This window comes from Meriones unguiculatus, chromosome 7, assembly GCF_030254825.1.
Source record: "Meriones unguiculatus strain TT.TT164.6M chromosome 7, Bangor_MerUng_6.1, whole genome shotgun sequence".
Taxonomy (NCBI): Eukaryota; Metazoa; Chordata; class Mammalia; order Rodentia; family Muridae; genus Meriones; species Meriones unguiculatus.
Window position 1 is genome coordinate 47,315,973 of NC_083355.1, and position 23,519 is coordinate 47,339,491.

Here is a 23,519-nt window from a genome sequence, read left to right on the forward strand (position 1 = left end):
GACCAAAATATTACATGTATGAAATTCACAAAGAATAGATTTCTTTAGCTTGGGTCTTACCGCCTCGCACAGGGTTCTGCCTGCCTCCGCCTTCCAGGTGCTAGGATTAAAGGTATGCACTACCATGTCTCGCTGAAACATTACTTTAAAAAAGAACTTACTGTTTTAAGTTATGTGTCCATGTGTGGGGGTGTATACATGAGTGCAGGTGTTCTCCAGAGGCATCAGATCAACTGAATGAGAGTTACACCACCTGCGGTTGTTGGAAACGATTTGGAGAGATCTCACTGGTTTAGGAGTGAATACTGCTGCAGTCCTAAAAAATAACTGACAAGGGGGAAGGACAAGTACAGGCTCTTGCTGCCGAAACTGATAACCTGAGTTTGATATTTGGGACCTACATGATGAAAGAGATTTGACCCCTTCAAGCTGCCCTCTGGCCTCCGTGTGTATGTCCAGGAACACACAAAAACAAAAATCGGAGTGGAGGGTCCAGTGTTGAGGTGCTGGTTTGTTATCTCGATGGGTGAGGGGCGCTTAAGAATGACAGAATTAAAAGAAAATGGGAGCATTCAGCCAGTTTTCGCTAGGCATAGTGGCTAAGTTACACGCGTGCTTTCCTGGGTTCTTTGGGGCAAAATGGGGTGGGGCAGTTGTTCAGTCGTTGACAGGTTGACACTGACAGGTGACTGCTGATATGGCTCGATTGAATCGCTGCTGTAAGATGATTGGATATTAGGTTACAAGACTTCTGCTGAAAGCAAGCTTAAACTCCAAATCAGTTCCGCTTTCAGTGTCTGCCCACAGCAGAGGGCTTGGAAGCGTCCACCTTCATTCCACCGCTAGTCTGCCAACCACCTGAGCGGTGATACAGTTGCCCCGCCCAGGCCCCGCCCCCTGAGACTTACTTCCGGCCCGTTAGGGCTGTGGGTGAAAAATAATGCCAAGAAGTTCTTACTGCGCCTGCACCTATCCGTCGTGCGCCTGCGCACTTGCGGCTGCGCCCCGACCGGACATAACGGTCCACGCGCCGGTTCATGAAACGGAAGTGGAGGGGAAGTATCGCGGAGCGCGCCGGGCCTTGCTGAACGCCGGCAGTTCCTGCCGTTGCAGCCGCCCTCGGCTACTGCCGAGCACTTCCAAAGCCGCCATGTCAGCCAGCGCCGTCTACGTACTGGACCTGAAGGGCAAGGTACTGAAGGGCTCTCCACCCTCCTCGTTGCCCGGCAACCAGCGGGGCCCTCGCCCTGTCGGGACCCACCCTGTTGCTAGGTAACTGGCCGACCAGCCCTGCCAGGGCGTCAGGCAGGCGGGGCAGCTTCACTTGCCGGCCCCGCCCTGTTGCTAGGAAACGGGAGGTGGTCTTCTCGTCGCGAGTCCAGTCCCATCGCTAGCCAACTTGGTGGGCTGCGGTTGCTAGGTAACTGCCCACGTTGCCCCGTTTCCCGCCTCGAGCTCCGGTTACAAGGTTCTAGCCTCTGCCCTGGACCGGAAGCTGCCTTTAGAGGCGGCACCCTGCGGACCCGGACCGTGCGACCCTTGGCCAGAGGCGTGGCGGGGCCTAGGGCCTTAGGTCCCTCCCTCCGTAGCGTTCAGGCTTCAGCGCTTTCTAGAGCAGCTGCGCTTCCTGTGACATTGAGTTATGAGAGGCGGATGATAGGAGTGCGGTTTTACGGAGGGGGAAAGATTGCCCATACTGATTACTGGGAAAGCAGCCGTCTGGAAGGCTCATCCCAAGCGTCCTCGCCAAGCAGGATACCAGCCCTGGGCCACCGTGGGTGGGCAGAATCCGACACGGCTAAGCTCAGTCAGTTGGAAAAGCACAAATAAATGAAGCCCACTGAGGCCGTGTGTTCATAACAGACTGGCAGCCCCAGCTGGAGGGTCAGGGAGAGCTTTCCTGACTGGAGAATAACAATGACTGCTGAGACATGAAAGCCCTGGACAGAAACAGGACCCAGGCATCTTTCCCAGGGGTATCTGAAAGAGAAAACTTCATTTGTGTGTGTGTGCGGGTGTGCACATGTGTGTGGAAGACGAAAACCCCGCTATCCTTACATGGGCTCTTATTATCAAACTCACGTCACTAGACGGATTGAGCTAGGCTGCCTGGCCTATAAACCACATGGATCTGCCTATCTGTACTTCCCAGTAGCATCGGACTCTCCCCCACCTCCCACCCCCATTGGTTTTATGAGACAAGGTTTCTCTGTGTGGCCCTGGCTACCCTGGAACTCACTCTGTGGACCAGGGTAGCCGTGAACTCAAGAGAGCGACTTACCTCTGCTTCAGGAATGCTAGGATTAAAGCCTGTCCCGCTACCACCTGGCAGGCACCTGGCTTTTATGTGGGATCTGGGTTTGGAATTCGGGTCAGTTTGGAAAACTTACAGGACTGAGCTGTATCCCTAGGCTATTGTTTGGTTTTGTGATGCCAGGAATAGATCCCAGGACTTCCAATATGTTTAACAAGCTCTCTGCCAGGGAGCCACAGTGTGTCCAGTGCAAAAAAGCTCGTACAGGAGGGCATTCTCCACCTTGAGAAATGGGCTTTCACTCTACCCCAGTCCATCAGGGTGGAAGGCAAGTGGCCAGCCTCTTATGTTTGGAAGCTGCCAGAACAGGTCCGGCCACAGTAAACAAGTCCAACATTCATCAGAGAAACAACAGTGGTGGCCAAGCTACATGGAAGAGCTGGAGTTGTTCAGAAGTAAAGAGGTGGAGTGCCCCACCCCCAGCATTTTCCTTAGTCCCTTGAGTGTGTACCTGCCCTGGATGCCACCCAAAGTCAACAACTGGTGAGTCCCAGACCTGGGCTTTCTCCACAGCCTTCTGGGAAGCTGGGTAGGGGCAGTGTTCACTAGGTCTTATGGCATATGCCTTCCACCCTGGCCTAGAGGTACAACAGGCTGCCTGTTGTGGCTTGCTTATTCCTTTAGCATGTCATTGGTGCTAGCAAGTGCCTCATCCTGGGCTGAAGCTGGAGAAGTGGACTTGCATGTGGACTCAGCCCATCTCTGTGGCTGAGGTGTGTGATCACAGCAAGCACCTTGGCCTCTCTGAGCCTTGCCGTCCCAGCTGGCCCAAAGAGCCTTATCTGGGTTATTGAGTATAGGTGTGAGACAGGCCTGGCCCTGAGCAAGGCCCAAGCATGGTATTAGGCTCCACAGGCCTCTTGGCCTAGCAGGAAACAATTGGATCAGCAGCCGAAGGGTTTGGCAGTCAGAGAAAGTTAGGAAAAACTTCCAGGCAGAGTTGGGGGCCTGAGGTGGTTTTGAGAAGGTGACAGGCATCCCACAGATTGGTGGTGGCACCTTAGGGATCCAATGGGAGCAGGCTCCAAGGCCACTGAAGTTCCAGGGAGGAGTCCCCAGGTTGGGCTGTGACCACACCTGCCTCTGGAAAGCTCTTCAGGAAGGCAAGTAGGAAGTCCTTCAAGAATACTTGAGTGCTATCTATTGCTTCCCCAGCCACCTCAGCAGCTTCTCTGGCAGAGTGGCTGTGGTGACCCAAGATCTGGGGTACGGAGCTTTCTGGCTTCCTCTTCTTCCTCTCCATGCTTTTATTCTGGGCACCGAGAATAAAACCCCAGGCTTCCCCCTATTGCTCACAAGGATTTCTCTACTCTGGGTTCTCATAGCCCCTCTGCCACAGTGCCTTTCTATCCCTGTGACCCTGACTCATTCCACTCAGCTAGTGAGGACCATAAGCAGGTCTCAAGACAGTCTGTCTGCTGCCTTGGGACCTTTGGACTTGCATCAGTGGAGAGCTGCCAGGGCTGGCTTTGGTTCAAACAGTCCTTCCTCCAGGAAGCCTCTCCTGCTTGCAGGGATCATATTCCAGCCCTCTCAACTTTGGCAACACTTCATCCTCCGGCCTACACTGCCCACTGCATTACATGCATGCTTATCTGTCCATTCCTTATCTGGGACATTTCTGAGATGAGCAGACACAATGGGTCTTGATCCCCAGAGCAGAGCCAGGGCGTCAGACAGAACTCAGCGCAGAAGGAAAGGAAGCCATGGGAAAGGACAGAATGCCATGCTCTGGTGGAGAGGATCTGTGAGTGACAGGGTGTACCTGGAAAATGTCTCGGATGACCATAGGGCATCCTGGAGGCCCTGGGACTCAGAGGTGGACAGTGCTGCTGTAGGGGCAGAGAGTAGGAATGTGTGATCCCCTCCCTTGGGGACAGGCTATTGCTCCTGTACTTTCTGATCATTTTGAGCAAGAAGAGGCTGCCATGTCTAGCTTCTCTGGAAGCTGAATCCTCTTCCACTTCATGGGGTGAGAAGATGGCAGAGAGAGGGGCTGTCACCTCAGTGTCTAACCTGACTCCACTGCCACACCAGCCCAGAGGCAGCCCCCTTCCCTGAGTCTGCAGGAGTTTCCTGACACTCCTTCCCATTTCCCAAGCCTTACTGAAGGAGAAACTAGTGAAAAGGTCCCCAGTTAGTCCCCAGGCAGCTGTGACAGTGCAGGAACCATGTCTGCCTTGGCTATATGGTAATAGTCACCATATAGGCACATGGTGAACACTTGCTGAGCAAGTGAACAAGCCCTTGGACAGCCCTGGTGCTATGAACAGTCAGGTACTCCAGGCTGGCTCTTTGACCAGTTGTCCAGTCCCTAGAGATGTAGGGAAGAAAGTGGGCTTAGAGCTGCTGGGACGGCAGGTCCCAGTGAGCACAGGCAGCCCCACAGCGAGTGAGAGGAAGGATGTCCCACAGATCCTGGCCCTCCTCTGTCTGCTGTGTTACCTCAGTCAGGCAGTTCCACCCTTCCTGGGCATTGTAGTCTGTCTATAAAACTAACCAGCTCATTGTATGAGAGATACCAAGAGGACTACGAGCAGGCAAGTGGGAGTCCCTCAGCCAGGGCATGACACCCAAAAGCTCAACTAGTGAGTACTGTGTCCAAACAAGACCAAAAAGGACTTAGGAAGGGACCACCCTTGTAGCACTCTCACAGCTAGAGACAATATTTTCTGAAGTAAAAGGTGATGATACTTGTACAATATGGAGCTGAGGAAAGCTGCAGGCACCACCACAAAGCCAGCCAGCCATGCTGACAGGAGGCAGTGGGACAAGATAGGCACTGTCACCCAAGTAACCGGGACCCTCCTCAGCAGCTTCCACATGGCCCCTCCCCTGCAGCCACGCACATTTCCATCCCATTCTCTCAGGGTCCTCCAGGGTGCACTTTTGGTTTCTTTGATTCTGTACAGTGACTCTGGGGGCAGAGCCTACTCCAGGCTTCCTTGTGTTCTCCATTTCACTGTCTCGTGTCCTGCATTCACATCTTGTATCTGCACTCAGCTGGAAATAGTGAAATAGGAAATAGTGATTCTTTTAAATTTCATATGTGTGTGTGAGAGAGAGACTGGGTATGTACACAAGAGTGCAGTGCCTCTGGAAGCCAGAAGAAGACATCAGATCCCCTGGAGCTGGCATTACTGGGCAGTTGGGAGCTAACTGATGTGGGTGCTGGGAACTGAACCTAGGTCCTCCGAAAGAGCAACAATGCAACACTTGTTTGTTTGTGAGACACAGTTTTCTCTGTGTAGCCCTGGCTGTCCTGGAACTCTATCTGTAGACCAGGCTGGCCTGGAACTCAGAGATCCACCTGCCTCTGCCTCCTTAGTGCTGGAATTAAAGTCATGTGCCACCAACAACCAGCAACCCTGGGATTTTTTTTTTTTTTCTTTTCTTAAAGACAGGGTATATGTGGTCTAGAATTTACTCTGTAAATCCCCTGCTTCTGCCTCCCAAGTGCTAGGATTAGAGGTGCTCGTTTACCATGCTTGGCAGAGTGTTTTCAGCAGGGAAAGCGCTTACTGTATAAGTGTGAGTTCAGATCACCAGAATTTATATAATGCCAGGAGGGTATGGTGGCTCAGGATTCCAGGAGCAAGCTGCCTAGCTAGATTGTCTGAGGTGGCAAGCTCTGAGCTCAAGTGAGCCCCTGCCCTCAAAATGAAGGTTAGGCAAGATACCCTGGCCTCTCCTCTCTCCTTTTCTCCCTCTCTCTCTCTCTCTCTCTCTCTCTCTCTCTCTCTCTCATTCTCGCACACACACACACACAGAGAGAAAGTTGCATTTGAACTGGATTTGGTGTCTCATGCCTGTAGGTCTGCAGTCCCAGTACTCTGGAGGTAGAAGGATTGCCATGAGTTTGAGGCTAGCCTGGCCTACACAGTGAAATCATCTCAACAAAGCAAAAGCTGCAGGCATCTTTCTTGTCAGAGCAGGTTATCCTCAGACACCACAGCACCGTGTATGGATTGCAGGGCCCTCAGATTCTAGAACCCTGGGGTCCTGGAACCAGCTGTGGAGTGCTTTGGGAAGGTTCAGACCCAGATTCCTCATGCATTTGTTGAAAGACATGTACTTGTCTGTGCTCTGGCTCTATTTAAGATTCAGCTATTAAAGTGTTCATTTATGTGGGCTGAGTATGGTGGCTCATTCCTGTCATCCCAGCACACAGGAAGTAGCAGCAGGAGTAACAGGAATTCAAGGCCATCCTTGGCTACATAGTAGATTTTAGATTTGCCTTGGCTCCTTGGGACCATCTGCATTCCCAGTTCCATTCCCCATTGAGTGTTAGCGGACACACAGCTTCTCTTCTTCTCTAAGAGGATCCACTGGGTCATGTTTAGCTGTGGTGTCACTTTATGAGGAACCACTAACTTTGCAATGTGGTTCTGTACTTGTGCAGGCCTCAGTGGGATCCCATGGATTCCTCGGGAATCAGCTGCCCTGATGCTTTCAGGAGAGCCAAGTGCACCAGCACAGCAAAGGCGCTGGGAATGTTTGCATGGAGTGCTCATAGGACAAGGCTTGCCCTGTGTCTCCTCAGAAACAGTCCCTCCCTCTTCTGCCCTCTGACTGCAGGGAAAGCCTTGTGGTGGGACTCCAATAGGAGGGAAGTCAGACTGGCCTCAAGGCTTGTCTCTTCCCAGGTGGTCCCCGCCTCCACCCCAGGCCCTCAGAGTGGAAGCCACCCGTTCTTTCTTCCTGATGCAGGTGCTCATCTGCAGGAACTACCGTGGGGATGTGGACATGTCAGAGGTGGAGCACTTCATGCCCATCCTGATGGAGAAGGAGGAGGAGGGCATGCTGTCACCTATCTTGGCCCACGGTGGTGTTCGCTTCATGTGGATTAAGCACAACAACCTGTACTGTATCCCGTGCTGCGGAGCAGAGTCTCGGGAGTGGCAGCCTGGTGCACCGGCCCAGGGCGGCTGGGCAGCCAGAGGGCACAGGTGTAGGGAATGCGAAGTATTCCAGAAGCTGCAGCTGTGGGGGGGGGGGGGGGCATGGTAAGAGTAAGGCCCGATTGGACCTGAGGTTGGCCTTTTTGCCATGTTAAGCTGGGTAGGTCTTTGGCGGGGGGGGGGGGGGGGGCGCTGGCTATAGCTATCTTTGTAGTCTAGAGGTCTCTGGCTGCCATGTGTGGCCAGACTGTCAGAGACAGATGAGGGGAGTGGGGTAGGAGTAAAGGGTAGGAAGTTCTCATGTGCCCTGTATCCCTAGCCCTGCTTCAGCCTCAAACCAGGCTTAGTGCCAGGTAGAAATCCACCCTGGGTGCACCATGTGGGACTTTGGACAGACCTCTCAGGATCAGTCTGTGCAGCTCTGCAGCTGCAGGTCCCCTCAGGGCCAGTCAGTAAATGTGTGTCTGTTGTTCCCAACAGGCACCAATGCCTCTTTCCATGGACACGCTCTTGCCTTTCAGCTCCTGCTGTGCCCTCCCACCCAGGCAAGCTCCTGGAGCCACAGGTTAGCCATGGTGATAGGTAGTCCCTTGGGTGGATCTCAGGGGAGACCCCATCTCTAGAAGCCTGAGGAGAGCTCTGGAGAAGACAGGTGGCCAGGACCCCCAGAGAAAGATGGCTGTCACCTGAAGCCCCACTCTAGGCTGTGGCTGCCCAGCTGCAGGAACAGGCCGGGTACGCTCAGCTGGACCAGCAGACGTAGTGGCATCCCTGCCACCATAGTCCTGCTGTGTGCCAGCAAAGTCCTGCATTGGGTCATCCTTCACCACTGCTCCACCCTCATGCTGTGGTCTTGTGAGTTTCCAGTTTGTGCCTGGGCTCCTGTGCTATAACTGGATCAAGTGGACATGGCCTCCTCCCTCTTTCTCAAGCCTTTCTGCCCAACACATGGATCAGGGGCACAGGTGTGACAGAAACAGGGACTTAGAGGGCTGAGCACAGGCTGGTAGTTCTGGCTGAGGACAGGGAAGCAGGAAGCTCGTAGGGGCTGGAGAACAGGTTGTGCCAGCACAGCCATTGGACGGTTAGCAGCCTCAGCCAGTTGGGGAGACCTGGAGGTTTCTGCCTTGCTGATTGGACTAGGCCAGCTAGGCTTGCTGAGGAAGGTGCTACGTGACCAAACGTTTGCTGTTGACACGCTACACATACCTACTTCCTACAGATAGGAAGCCCAAGACAGACCAAAGTATGGCTACCACCAAAGACAGTGAGTTTACCGTTTACATGTAGGACTATGGGTGAGGGGTTACTTACAGGAGCAGAAGCGATTCAAAGACATGCATCGCCCAGGCCTGCCCCAGCATGGTTGACAGCTCACGAAAGCTGGGGAACCTGGAGCTCACTGCACAGCCTGCAGGCAAGCAGCTCGGCCGGTTAAAGAATATCCCTTCACAGTTACCCTGATCTAAACTTGGGCCAGGCAACTCAGCCGACTCCTGCTTCTTCCTCGGCAACTGGTCTGGTTGAGTCCTCTTTGTAACTTTGCTTGTTCACTCTTGCGAAGAATGGGCCTAGTGAATCTGCTCAGTTTCAGGGACTTTGTGAAGCTATTTGGAGTTGTTTACCTTTCTGCTTACGAAGCAAGCTTCCCTTCAGGATGGAATGTTTCAGTCTCAGAGGAAACTTCCATCCTGTGTTCCACTCCACCACTCCATCTCTTCCTCTAGCTCTTACTTTTTTTTTTTTTTTTTTTTTTTTAAGCATGTTTCTTCTCTGTTTAGCCTTGGTTGCCCTGGACTTGCTTTGTAGACCACGCTAGCCTCGAACTCTTTCTGCCCCCTCTGCCACTATGATCCCTGATGTCACAGGGATGTCTACAGATGTCCTCCTATGGTTAAAAGTGAGGCCACTGTGCCCTAGCAGCGCAGTGGGCATAGACACAAATTTGGAAGGCAATTTGATGGGCACATCACATCAATATGGTCAGACATTAGAATTTGCTTTCCATTAGAACCAGTGCCCAGCCACAGGGTTTTACCCTGGCTTATAGGACCAGATGTGAGCTTCCTCAGCCTTCAGTGAGGCTGAAGTCAAATAGAAAGGTTGTTGGTATTAGCCTTGATAGTCGAGCCACTATTGCACAATCAGTTATGTGCTGCTTAGCCTGTCAGTATTTTAGCATACAGGATCCATAGCTGAGCAGGAAGGTTGGTGACAGTTTACCAGCAGCCTGCATAGGACAGGAGTTTCCATTCAGTTCCAACCTAATTTCTCCACGTCTACGGTCAGAGTGTGCAGTGTCTTCAGCAATAGGCTCTTACCATCTAGTTCTGGCATACAGCCAGCAGCAGGAGCAATAGCCTTTATGGCCTGTAGAGCCACAGAGTCCCCGGCCAACAACTCACAGGAGATAGCCCACTCCTGGCACAGGATTTTCATTCAACAACCTGATGACCTCCAGGAGTGTTGTTTCCCCCATAATAGGGTACCATTTGGATTTAAACTCTGCCTGTTTGAACAACTCATTTTTTCTTTCTTTTATTTTTTAATGTTTTTTATTTATAGGAATATTTTGCCTGTGTGTATATATGTCTGTGCACCATGCCTATACAGGCCAGGGTCCCCTGGGAGTAGAGTTAGAGCCACCATGTGGTTGCTGGGAATTGAACTCAGGTCCTCTGGAAGGGCAACCTGTGCACTTAACCACTGAGCCATCTCTCCAGCCCTCCATTTTCCCCTTCAGTTATCCAAGCCTCAGTTAGGTTGTAGGGTAAGTGGAAGGACCATTATACCTGGTTGTCTTCAGCCAAGTTCTGAACATCAGTGTTAATGAAAAGGCTATCTCTGTCACTGTCATGGACACCCATGTATAACCCCTGGTTAGTTGTGTTAATACTGGCTTCTCCTGTTCAGAAATGCTTGTAAGAGGCCTGTGGCTGTATCCATACTGGTGAGAAAATACTTGCATCCCTCACTGACACTGATGAGCATAGGCCTTATGAAATCTACCTGCCAGTCTCTCCTGGGACAGGTTGATTATGTATGTCCCATCCGTTTGTTGAGGCCGTAATCGGGCCTCATGTTTGGAGAACATGCAAAACAGCAGAATATTTCACAGGAATGTCAGCAGCCTTACCTCTTTTCCAACCTCTGTGGGCTTTCCTTTGACCAGACTTTACATGGTCCCACTAGGCACCTTCCTAGAGTACCTGAGAGGAAGTGGCTCATACTTTGGCTTGCTGTGGGCTCCCTGTCTGGGTTGGATAGATCCTTGTGCAGCCTTCCTCCAGGAAAATATTGCCACACAACTGAAAGGCAGGGACAGATCTGGCCCTGGTTGGTCCCCACGTGGCTGGCGCTTCTAGTCCTCCCCTAAATGCAGCATCCAGAAGCCGCCCCTTAACCCTTCCACTCCCCTTAAACCTCCCCCAAGGCTCCCCTGACTGCTTACCACATGGCCCTGGCCTGGCTCAAACTGGCACCTTAGTCCTAATCTTTGCCCAGTGGACAGCTGGGGTACTGCTGTGGCAGGGAGGCATGGGGATGGGCACCTGTGCTGTGGTATGCCAGCCTCAGAAGGCTCCTTGACTGCCCCCATGCAGTGGTCGCCACTTCCAAAAAGAACGCTTGTGTGTCGCTGGTGTTCTCCTTCCTCTACAAGGTGGTACAGGTAAGGCCCCCAACTGTGGGACTTCCCTCCTGGGGATGGCTTTGGGGATTGTAGCATTGTATACCTGGGTATTCTAGGCCAGGAAGCCTCAGTCTCCTTGCAGGTGAGAGTCTCTGGCCTTCATTGCATCCCTACCCTGGGGAGGAAGAAAGTGAACAAACTGGGGAGACATCATAGCTGTGCAAATGCCCTGGGGCAAGAGGGTCCACAGTGTGATCCAGGCTCTATGCTTGGACAGAGTAGGGTGCTGAGGTCAGTTAGGTGCCCAGGGGTGGGCCGTGGGCACATGTAGGAGTATGAAACCTGATGCTAGTTGGTGCATAGCTTTACCCAGGACACCTTTGAACTTTAAGCGACCTCTGGCTGCCAAGTCAGAGCGATGCAGACAGCAGAGCTGCAGACCGTTTGTTTGGTGTTAGGATGAAACAAGGGCTCTAGGGCTGGTCTTGGGTTTCCACTGAGTGCCTGTGGGGGCAGAAACCCTTTTCCCTGTCTCTCCTCCCTCCCTCTTGGGTGCCTTGTAGCCAAAGGCCAGGGGTAGAACAAGGGAACCCATTGTCCTTTTGGGAGAGCCTCCAGGTGCTTTTCTCCTGTGCAGGTCTACTGTGAACAGCCTGATTTTGCTACCTCTGGTGGGTGGGATATGATTGGGGTGCTGGGATGAGCAGGGATGAGCATGTTTCTCCCCAGAACTGGTCTTGTTCTAATGACTTGTTCTAATGACCTGCTTGCTTCAGTATAAAAATATAAAGACAGGATCCCCTCCTTAGCCTCCTAGCTATCCATTGAAATGGAGATCCTTGTCTACAGACAGACAGACAGTATCCTAGAGAGGTGGGCAGCAGCCTGAAGTCAGAGGCAGGGGTGACAGCCACAGTTGAGATTGACCTCAGAGGCCCTGGGCAGCCCAGTGCTGGTACAGGGTCACTCTTGGCCAGTGCCCAGGGTCCATGTTCAGATTCTTGGGTTCAGGGCCTGTGCCATTACCCACGGGGAGTGGCCCTCAAGTCTGGGCTGAGTTGTACTCCACTGCTTCTGGCCCAGGTCTTCTCTGAGTACTTTAAGGAGTTGGAGGAGGAGAGCATCCGAGACAACTTTGTCATCATCTACGAGCTGCTGGATGAGCTCATGGACTTCGGCTACCCACAGACCACGGACAGCAAGATCCTGCAGGAGTGAGTGCATGGGGGCTCCTGCCCGCAGGGCCTTAGTTGCCAGTCCAACAGGACAGGCAGCTTGCGTCTCTTGCACCTTCTATTTTTGGGTTACTTTGAGGCAGGGTGCTACTCCTTCTGCCTCTGTCTTGGACTGCTAGGCTGACAGGAGTAGGCCACATGTCATGTTTACTGGACACTGGACATGGGGTCCTAACTCTGCTGTTTGTTTGCTTGTTTCTGGGATTCAGCCCTGCAGATACTTGCTGCTGAGCCCAGGGCTGGTCTTGGGTTTCTACTGAGTGCTTCCAGGGTCAGGACCCTTTCCCATAGGTATCTCCTGTCTCCTTTATCTATACAAATGCTGTGTCTTTGCTTCAGAGTCCTGCCTTTGCTTGTAGTAAGTGAGAGTCCTTTGGAATCCCACCTGTACAAGCAGAAACAAGAAGGCCTCATGATGGACTTTCCATCCCCTCAAAGCAACCCGGAGTGCCAGCTCCCCACTGACTGGGAAAGCTGCCACTCTGTGTCCCAGTGGGATGGGTCACTGGGTGGTCCAGGGCTTAGACCCCTCCAGGTGCCCATAAACTGACCACTTGACATCCCCCCACCCCCGATTCCCTTCCTGCATCAGTTCCTTGCCTCTGCAACTGAGTGCATGCAGGCAGTCACCATAGCATGCCAACTGCCAGGTCAGAGGCCACCCCTCCTGGAGCTTTCTGATGAGCTTCAATTAGCTGGGCCTCACCTGCTCCCTAGCCCCACCCCAGTGTCAAGGCCCAACATTGCATGTCACCTTTGTAACTGAGCTGTTGGCCCTGCAGGTACATCACTCAAGAAGGCCACAAGCTGGAAACGGGGGCTCCTCGGCCCCCGGCCACTGTCACCAATGCTGTATCCTGGCGCTCAGAGGGCATAAAATATCGGAAGAACGAAGTGTTCCTGGACGTAATTGAGGCTGTTAACCTCTTGGTAGGCTGCCTTTTCTCTTCCTTTCCTAACCTGCCTCCTTCTCCAGGATGGAAGTCAGATAAAACTGAAAACCAGCAGAGCGTGTAAGCCTGGGTCGTGGCAACAAATGGCGGGGCTCAGCCTCAGCCCTAGAGACACCGTGTTCTCTCTGCGCCATCCTCCCTCCCAATGTAGGGACAATGTTGTGGCTCTCAGGAGATTGAAGTAGGGGACCCTCAAGTTCCAGGCCCTCAGAAAAACAAAAATAGAAGGGGCAACAAGATTGTCTCGGTTCCATCCTGGGACCAATGATGGAAGGAACTGACTCCTCAAGTTGTCGTCTGACCTCACCCAGATGTGTGTACATGCACACACACACTAATAATAAATGCAATTTCGTTTTTAAAAATACAGGGCTGAGGAGATGGCTCAGTCAACCAAGTTGCCACAGCTCAAGTCTGATGACCTGAGTTCCTCCCCAGAGCCCTTGTAGTAGTGAAAGGAGAGAGCACCACAAAGTTGTCTTCTGGTCTCCACACAGAGGTCATAACACACTCATATACAGTAATAACATTTTAATGTAAAAATAGGAAGAGCAGCAGAACACTGGTGTACAAGCTTGAGGACCCAACACAGATGTGGAAGCTCAGTGTGTGCATTGAAACTCCAACCCTGAGGGATGGAGGCAGGAGGATCACTCAGCCAAAACGAGAACTCTAGCTTAGTGAGAGACCCTGCCACAAACAGGATGCGAAACCTGACCTCCACACGCTCACACACGGGCCTCTGCACCCATGCATGTGTGACGCAGCCCTCACGTAACAAACCATGCCTGTAAAACACAAAAAAAGTCAGAAAGCTGGCTCTGTCACCAAGAGACTCTCACTCTGGAGTCCTTTTGCCACCCCACAAACCACACACCCCAAAGCTGCTACTTTTCAAGAATGCTGAGGCCATGGTTCGCTTGAGCTGTTGGCTTCTGTGTTCCTTGCTTAGTGTTTGTTTGTTTTTTGTGGTACTGGGTGTGGACCCCAGGACCTCTACACACACAGTACATCAGTTACATATGTACAAAACACCTGAAAGATGCAGCTTAAGGGAGGAAGGGTGTATTCTAAGCCCATCATGATGGGGAAGTCGTGGTGGGAGGAGTTTGGGCAGCTGTGGATTAGTGTCCCCAGTCAGGAAGCAGAGAGGGGGCTGCTCTCCACTGGATTCCTCCTCTTCACTTGTCCAGAAATCCCTTCCCATGCTGGGTAGGTGTTCATTCCTCAGTAAGCCCAGTCTAGAAATTCCCAGACATGCCTCTGCCCAGGGTGACTGTAAAACCTGTCTTTTTTTTTTTTTTTTGCTTTTTTGAGACAGGGTCTCTCTTTATAACTTTGGCTTCTTGGTTGTCCTCGACTCACTTTGTAGACCAGGCTGGCCTAAACTCAGAGATCTGCCTGCCTCTCCCTCCTAAGTGCTGGGGTTACAGGTGTGCACCACCGCTCATGGCTTAGAACCTGTCATGTTAACAGGAGTCATCACATTAGGCAAAAAATTATAACTGTGTATATATGAGCATACGTGTTTCAGGGTGTGTATGTCTCAGGGTGACTATAGAGCCTGTGGTGTTAACAGTTAGAAGTTACCAGCACATCAGGCAAATGTGTACATATGAGTGTGTGTGTGTATGCTTACATATGTCTTAGGGTATGTATATGTGTATATGTTTCAGGGTGCCTGTGGAACCTGTCATGTTAAGAATTAGGAGTCACACCCAGGAGGTGGTAGTGCACACCTTTAATAGCACAAATCCCAGACAGGCAAATCTCTGTGAGTTTAAGGCCAGCCTGGTCTACAGAGAGAGTTTCAGGACAGCCAAGGCTACACAGAGAAACCCTGTGGGGAACGGGGGCAAATAGGAGTCACCATCACATCAAGGCAAAAAATTGTGTGTGTGTGTGTGTGTGTGTGTGTGTGTGTGTGCGCGCGCGCGCGCGCGTGCACATGCATGCATGTATGAGTGCAGATGCCCACAGAGGCCAGTAAAGGAGTTGGGTCCACTGCAGCTGGAGTTCCAGGCCATTGTGATCACCTGATGTGAGTTCTGGGCACTGAACTGCAGGCACAGAAACTTGGCATTGAAGGTGCTGGATAAGAGGTGTGTTCCACACACCCAGATCCCAGTGGGCTTGTTTGTTTATTGGTTTTTGCATAGTGTGTGCTCTTACAGCCTGTTTCCTTTGCTTTGTGTTTGTTGTAATTTGTTTGTTTGTTTTGACTTTTCAAGACAGGGTTTCTCTGTGCAGTCCTAGCTGTCCTGGACTCACTTTGTAGACTAGGCTGGCCTTGAACTCAGAGATCCACCTGCCTCTGCCTCCCAGAGTGTTGGGATAAAAGGCTTGTTTCACAATGCCCGGCAGTTTGTTCTTTGAAAAAAGGTCTTACTGTGTAGCCCTGGCTGGGATTCTCAGAGATCCACTTGCCTCTGCCCCCAAAGTGCTGAGGTTAAAAGTGTGCACCTCTGTACCTGGCCTTGGTTTTTGTTGTTGTTGTTCTGTTTTAAGACAGGATCACTCTATTTCTCTCTTGCTGACCTGAAACTCATGGAAGTCTCTGGACTAATGAAATGGCTCAGCCTCTTCATTCAAGGCAAAGGAATAGAACATGCTTTTAACTGTTGATGCTGACAGTATTTTTCTCCTATAACTGATCCAAGTAGATGGTGAGGAACAACCTGGGCTTGGAGCACTTAGCACTAGATTTACAGTGTACCCACACTGAATAAGACAGACAGGATTGCCATCCTTGAACTCACAGACAATCCACCTGCCTCATCCTCCCAAGTGCTGAGATGACAGGAATGCATACCTGGCTCTTCTTTTCTCATTTACTCTTCCCCTATGTGTTAGCTGCTTTTCCGTTGCCATGGTAAAACACATGACCAAGGCAACTTAGGAAAGAGTTTATTTGGGCTTACAGTTTCCAGAGAGATGGGGTCCATAGTAGAGGGACAGCATGACAGTAGTGGCTGGGGCTGAAAGCTGAGCGCTCCAACCACGAGCATAAAACACAGTGACAGGGAATGGCATGAGGCTTTGAAACCTGAAAGCCCATTCCCCAATGGCATCCATCCTCCTAAACCTCCAAATATACCTCCAACTGGAGAACATGTCTGAGGCTCTGGAAGGCATTTCTCCTTCAGACCCCACGCCCTATCCTACTTTGAATCTGCCTGCATCTTATTAGAAGTGAGGTCTGGTAGGAAGCAGCATTTTAAAAACCTAATCTGAGACTGGGCCTGGTAGCACCCATGTATTGTCCCAGTACTTGGAAGGCTGAAGCAAGAAAATCATCATTTTGAGACCAGACTGAATTTCGTAGTATGACTTGTCTCCCATCCCCAAAAGGAAAATCCATTTGACAGTTTGCACGTGCACACGTGTGTGTATATGTGTGTGTGCACATTTGTGTGGATGAATACATGTGTCTAAGTATATGAGTTTAGAGGACAGTCTTGGGGGTCAGTCCTGAGCCTTTCACCTTATTTAAGACAGTCCTTTTCTTCTCTACTTGTTTGTTGCTGTGTATGCCAAGCTTAGTGGCCCAAAAGTTTCAAGGAATTCTTCTGTCTACGCCCCCCTTGCAGGTACTTACAATAAGCGTCAGCTTTGTGGGCCTCCGGGGACTTGAACGCAAGTCTTTCCGCTTACATAGCAGGCACTTTACTCGCTGAGCCACCCTCCCAGCCTCAGTCTCTGTCTTCTAGTTGATGTGTTTAGACCATCTAGACTCGCTGAGTTTCTGGTCTAGGGGCTGCTGTTTTGCTTTCCTTTCTGCTTCCTGTTCTATGTCCCCTCCCTTTCTCCCTGAGGGTTATGGAGAGATTTTAGGGCTCATTGTTTCTTCCTTGTGCTTCTGCTCTTGTGTCACAGTGTGGTTATTTTAGCGGCTTCTGCACGTGCCTAGAGCTCTGTGTTGCATAGTGACAGTTTGGCAAATGATGCACCCCACTAATGACACTGCTCCCTTGAGGACCATGGAGAGCTGGGAAGGCGCCCCTGTCCTCACCCAGGGTAGTGAATGCCAGCATAACCATGCTGAGAGTGCTTTTGCTTATGCTGGTCTGCCCTGCACCCACTGCTGCACAGCACATCCTACTGGCCGGTGACATGTTTGCAGTGCTTCCCTTTCAATGCTGGACTGTGACTTTAGGAGACATGTAGGTGGCTCAGTAGCCATGTTTGCTGTATCACTCGGCAGACACCCTCATACACCTTGCTGCCACACGGAGGTAGTGTCTGCTGGTAGCCCACACCTAGTCTAGGCGAGTAGGCGCTCTGTGATGCTGTCATGGTCACACATCACCAAATACCACAGTCCAGTTGGTCTTGGGACTTACCTGCTTAAACAAGTGCCCTCCTGGAAGTGAGGCAGCCCAGGTCCTTCATGCTGCTTAATCTCGCCTGCATCTGGCTCATCACTTGTCCATCTCGAGGCAGACTCTAGGAAAGAGTGGTGTTTGCAGTTGAGCCAGGTATGGTGGAGGCCACACCTCACACGGCCCCCCTACCTCCAGGTTGAGCCGATATGGCGGAGGCCGCACCTCACACGGCCCCCACTGTCTCACCTCACACGGCCCACTGTCTCACCTCACCCGGCCCCCACTGTCTCACCTCACACGGCCCCACAGTCTCACCTCACACGGCCCCCACTGTCTCACCTCACACGGCCCCCACTGTCTCACCTCACACGGCCCCCACTGTCTCACCTCACCCGGCCCCCACTGTCTCACCTCACACGGCCCCACAGTCTCACCTCACACGGCCCCCACTGTCTCACCTCACACGGCCCCACAGTCTCACCTCACGGCCCCCCTGCCTCCAGGTCAGCGCCAATGGCAATGTGCTGCGCAGTGAGATCGTGGGCTCCATCAAGATGCGAGTCTTTCTCTCAGGCATGCCCGAGCTGCGCCTGGGCCTCAACGACAAGGTTCTCTTCGACAACACAGGCCGTGAGTACCTCAGGACCTTCAGAGGCTGGGGAGGTGGCCTCCGCTGACCCTGAGATTGGCCTGAGTGCATGCTTACCTGCTGGGACAGCTGCTTTCAAGTGCTAGGCATAAGAAAATGTCTTCCGTCGTTGATAGGCTTAGCAGGTGAAGGCGTTTGCTGCCGAGCCCCATGACCTGAGTAAGATCTTGAGCCCACATGGTGGGAGGAGAGTGCCGCATGTGTGCTATGGCATACCCCCTCCCATCCACAGACTCCACTCCTTTCTACTCGAAAGGCCTCAAAGGCCAGGGCTGCCAAAAAAGACAGTAAGATCCGGCCGGTGTGGTAGCATTTGCCTGTCATCCCATTACTCAGGACACTGAGGCAGGAAGATTATGAGTTTGAGGACAGCCTGGGCTACGGTGTGAGACTGTTGGGAGAGTGGCAGAGAGCCAAGGTTCAGAGTACTTAGACCAGGTCTAGCCTGCCTCACAGTCAGAGGCCCGGTGGAGAGCCTGGCCCCATCCTCTGTCCCCTTCGCCTTGAGTGTAGGCTGTTGGGAGGTCACACTGCAAGGCGTGCTCTCTCTCTGGTGAGAAAGGGTAGAGCACAGGACAGGTGGGCACGCCTGGGCTTCTCGGCCTCCTCATTGGCCGCATCATCCAGACCTTGATTCAGGTTCCCGCCCCCTGACAGCCTTGTGGAGTGGAGTTGCTAGCCCTATCTGGACCCTCTGAAGTGGGTGGGTGCAGCCCACAGCCACTTAGCAAATGTGTCCTGACCAGTTGCTCTCTGGCTGCTGAAGACTTGGCATGGCACAGGCAGCCCAGACCCCAGGACTCCATGCCAGTGTCAGGCTGGGATGTTGGAGGGAGGATATGGGAGGTTGTCTAGGAGCTGGCCCTTTGTGCATGCAAACAGAGATGGATATGGCGCAGGCATTGGTCTGCCAGGGTGGTCTTGGCAGTGGGAGCTGGCACTAGTGCAGGGACTCTAGACCCCTGCCAGCCTCACCCCTGCCCTGCATAGGAGGGAAGAGCAAATCGGTGGAGCTAGAAGACGTGAAATTCCACCAGTGCGTGCGGCTGTCACGTTTTGAGAACGACCGCACCATCTCCTTCATCCCACCGGATGGAGAGTTCGAACTCATGTCCTACCGCCTCAACACCCATGTGAGTGCCTCCCAGCCCCTTAGGTGGGCAGAAGCCTTGGCTATTGCTGGCGCCACCGTGGTCATCACCCCATACTCCTACCTACTGGTCTCCTGGAAAAATGGGGCCTTATCTGGCCTCAGTTTTTCCTCAGTAGCATGAGACTTGGCGAGATGCCAGCAGGTGGGAGTGCCTTTCTCCTTCACCCTACAGGTGAAGCCCCTGATCTGGATTGAGTCTGTGATTGAGAAGCATTCCCACAGCCGCATTGAGTACATGGTCAAGGTCAGTGGGAGGATGGGCTCCTTGGAAGCCTAGGACAGGAGGGAGTCAGGTATGAGCAGTGCCTGGAAATGGCAAAGTCCGGTGCATAGCGGGTTCCCACTGCCAAGCAGGGACTGTGTGGTCCTAGTAAGATGACTGGGGGCTGGCTGGGCTTCCTTCCCTGCACATCCAGAGCCTCTCTCCCTGGCCCCTCCTTGCAGGCCAAGAGCCAGTTCAAGCGGCGGTCAACAGCCAACAACGTAGAGATCCACATACCAGTCCCCAATGACGCTGATTCACCCAAGTTCAAGACTACGGTGGGGAGTGTCAAGTGGGTCCCCGAGAACAGCGAGATCGTGTGGTCCATCAAGTCCTTTCCGGTGAGCCCCATGTTTAGCAGGTGCCCCTAAACACTCCCCAGTTCCCACCCCCGTGCCGCCTCCTGGCATCGAGGGGCAGCCCTGCGGAGTGTCGTCCTGGTCCCAGGGACACAGGTGCAGTTCCTCTCTGCACCCCAGCGCGGGCCACAGATCCATCCCAGGAAAGCTTTCCCTTGGTGCCCCAACACAGCCACACTACAAAAGGGCCCAGACACAGTAGGGTCCCTGCTGCCACCTCTGCCCTCATCTCTGCCCTTGCCTGCGCCACCCTGCAGTGTTTCAGAGATGAAATAGTGAGAGCCAAAGCAGGCTTCTTCTTTTTACCCTTTCTCTATAGTAGGTACGATCCCAAGGTACCTCGGGCGTGTAGACTCTCCCCACACTGCACCCTGGCCTGAGGCCTTGTATGGAGTCTGGGAGTATGGGTGGGAATGACAGCTAGGCTCAAGGTAGATGCTGTCTGGTGACACATCTGCTGTCTCGCCCTGTGGTGAACACTGTTTCACCCTCTGGTTTCAAGGACTACAGGGACCACCTGTAAATGGAATCAGATAGTGTCTGCCATTTTGTGCCCCTTTTTGTCACATGACACAGTGACAAAGCCTACCAGTGTCCTGCATATCACTGATACTACGCTTCACTGAGACCCTCCTTTTCTGTTGGGCAGCGGTTTAGTTGCAGTGAATATGGGTGTTCAGACTTCTCTTCTGTGTCCTGCCTTCTATTCTCAAGCACATGCCCACAAAGAGAATTTCTGAATGATTTGCAAAAAGTACTTTTAGTTATTTGAGGACCTGTCTTGGTGTTTTGAGTAGCAATGGCACATGCGCACCAGAGGTGCATGAGGCTTCTTGTCCTTCCTGTTAATCTCAGTTGTTTTGGAGCTTGAGTCTTACTTTGTAGCACTCACTCTACAGCCCAGGCCTCCAGCTGGTGCCTCTGCCCCCCAGGGCTGTGGTTGAAGGTGCACACCACATTCAAACTCTGTCTTTAAGTTATGAACGTGCACCCAAAGCAGGGAGCAGCCCCTGACCCAGTCCCCGATCCAGGCCGCCCTCCCAAATTTCAGTTCAGGTCACTCAGGGTAATTTTACATTAGTGTTGACACACCTAATGTTTCAGCTCCATCCTAACTGTACCCACAAAATCTACTGTATAACATATGATGCCTTTTTCTACAACTTCTGTTTTCACAGGGAAGTTGTTTTATATTCTTGTTTTGTTGGGACTTTGTCTGAAACAGGGTCTCCCTGGGTAGTCTCAGTGTTCTGCAACTCACTTTGTAGCCCAGACTGATCTCAAACTTGCCATGTAGTCTAGGCTGGCCTTGAACTTGCCACCATCCTCCTGTGTCTTCCCTGAATGCTGAAATTGCCAGGCCTTGCTTACACTTGGTTTTCTTGTGTTTTCCTGTGAATGGGTCTTCTCTCTCCATTTTCTTCGTGTTTTGTTGGGATTTCAGATTGTTATTCACACCATGTCATTATGGCTGGGAACTGACGCAGGGAACCTGCTGCACCCTAGCTCCTAAGCAGGGCCATAGTCACAGCCGTTCCTGCTGTCCCACCATCTGAGCTCAGGAAAACAAAGGCCATGTTGTGCAAGATACAGCTAGAGCTGGGGTACCAGGCATAAAGGACATCCAGGCCCAGGCCTGATGCTCTGTTGAGCCAGAACAAGGGCAAGGGTCCCAGCCAGTCCTGACTGGTCCCACTTTCAAACCACCTCCAAGTTATTGCTGGGTTCCCTGGGGACCTGAACCCATTCAGCTCAGTGTCATCTGTCTCCCTGTTCGCAGTTCGCCTTTTGCTGCTCTCTTACACTGCTCTTGAGACCAAGCAGGAGGGCTGTGCAGTGGGACACACCACTCTCCCCGTGTGCTCCCGGGCTCCCTTTCCCACCGTGGCCAGGCGGGCCTGCCTGGCTAGGCAGCTACGCCATCTCTTCTTAGGAGCTGGTGAAGCCCCTTCACAGCCTGCCCAGCTTCAGCTGCTGGGAGCCACAGGCTCGCCTGGGAGCCGGCCCACTGGCTGTGGGCTGGGCAGCTGCCTAACCCTCCTCCATTGGCTCCCAGGGTGGCAAGGAGTACCTGATGCGGGCCCACTTTGGCCTCCCCAGTGTGGAAGCTGAAGACAAGGAGGGCAAGCCTCCCATCAGCGTCAAGTTCGAGATTCCCTATTTCACCACCTCTGGCATCCAGGTATGAGTGTGTCAGGGCCACCTAGGACCACACTTACACCTGGAGTCACAGCAGAACCGCCAAGCCCCAATTCTGGCATGGGGGATAATTACTTGGGGACCCTCAGAAAGTGTGTGGGTGAAGGACACATCCTTGTCCCCTGAAAAGCTCAAGGTCACCAAGGAGAAAGCATGCAGCCTGGTTATAGGCTGCCTCTGGCAGACCATCAATAATGTGCCACACCTGCCCCCTTGGCCTGTCCCTTGGATGAGGGGTGCTGGTGGGAGTGCAGCCCACTCAAGGTCCCTGTGTCCAGGTGCGCTACCTGAAGATCATTGAGAAAAGTGGCTATCAGGCCCTGCCGTGGGTCCGCTACATCACACAGAACGGAGGTGAGTGGCTCTGGCTCTCAGGACCTGCGCTGGTCTCTCTGGGCTGGGGCTTCCTGTGTGGAGCTGAGGCGGGGTGCCCTGTGTCTCCATGTGGAGCTGGGGGGGGTTGCCCTGTATCTCCATGTTGCTGAGGGTGCCCCATGTTTCTAGATTACCAGCTCCGGACCCAGTGAGAGGCCTCTGCAAGCACCCCAGCCCATCCAACCTCAGGGCACACCCGCCATACTCAGAGACCGAAGCTGGAGGGTGGCCCTGGACACGCAGCCACCCTCCCCTCAAGCCTGCGTGGACCCCACAGAACCCCTTGCTTGGTCCCACCCTGATCCAGGGTGGGAAGAAAGGGCCTGCCAGCCTCCCCCAGGGACAAGCCAGCTTAAGCCTTGGCTTCTCGGTGCCACATGCCTGGCCACTTAGCACCCAGTGGATGCCATCCTCGCCCACTCCCAGGGCCTCCTTTTGTTGCCATTTTGTTGAGCGTGTTGATCATTGTCACTGTTCGTTGCTGTCCCGTCACCTTTCTCCATGTGTCCTGTGTAGCCACCTGCAGCACTTAGTGAAGGCAGCTGTCCCCCTCTCCACACTAGTCCTTGGCCAGGAGCGTTGCTGCGCCTGGGCCAGCGGTGCCTCCTATGCCAGCCCTTGGCCACATCAGTGTTTCCCGAGAAGGTACTTGGCCTCAGCCTTTCCCCCCCAAGAGTCCTTGGGCAGGTACAGGCTACCCTCAGTACAAAGCCACAGTGCCCTCCACCCCAGTGTGTGACAGTTACATTAAAGTGCATTCGTTATACTCGCCGCCTGTCTTCTCTCTGTGCCATGGCTCAGGTCCCTTCCCTTGCAGCAAGGCAGCGCTAGCAGTGAGGGGACCACAGGATCCCTCCTTCGGTAGCTGGAGGGACACAGGGTAGATTATCCTCTCCGCCTCAGTCCTTGCCCGTCCCCCTGTGCATGGTGGACTTCTGGAGGTCTGAAGGTACAGACTCCCATGATCCTACCTGCCCAGCTGGTGACTGAACTGTGGGCGTGGAGGCTGAAATGTGTACGTGCGCTGGCTGTGGCCTGTGCTGGCTGCGGCCTGTGCTGGTTGCGGCCTGTGCTCTGTCTTGTCACCACACTCCTCCGTGGAGTGTGTTGCACATCTCACTTCCCAGTTTGACAAGGCCAGGGCAGGGCCTGCCAGTGCCCTG

The 23,519-nt window shown here is 53.0% G+C and overlaps 1 protein-coding gene across 2 annotated transcripts; it reads left to right on the plus strand.

Moving 5' to 3' along the window:
• The first annotated feature begins 963 nt into the window (after positions 1 to 963).
• Ap1m1 (adaptor related protein complex 1 subunit mu 1) lies at positions 964 to 23,122 on the plus strand. Of its 2 annotated transcripts, XM_060387356.1 has the most exons (13): positions 1,054 to 1,192; positions 2,567 to 2,797; positions 7,025 to 7,181; positions 10,818 to 10,885; positions 11,930 to 12,060; positions 12,864 to 13,011; positions 17,863 to 17,989; positions 18,999 to 19,141; positions 19,334 to 19,405; positions 19,606 to 19,764; positions 21,839 to 21,964; positions 22,260 to 22,335; positions 22,486 to 23,122. In XM_060387356.1, the coding sequence occupies exons 3-13, from the start codon at positions 7,061 to 7,063 to the stop codon at positions 22,506 to 22,508; spliced, it is 1,194 nt and encodes a 397-aa protein (XP_060243339.1). In that variant the 5' UTR covers positions 1,054 to 1,192; positions 2,567 to 2,797; positions 7,025 to 7,060; the 3' UTR covers positions 22,509 to 23,122. The 2 variants fall into 2 exon arrangements, with proteins under 2 accessions (XP_060243338.1, XP_060243339.1); XM_060387355.1 differs by lacking the exon at positions 2,567 to 2,797 and having other exon boundaries at positions 964 to 1,192.
• The last annotated feature ends 397 nt before the right edge of the window (positions 23,123 to 23,519 follow it).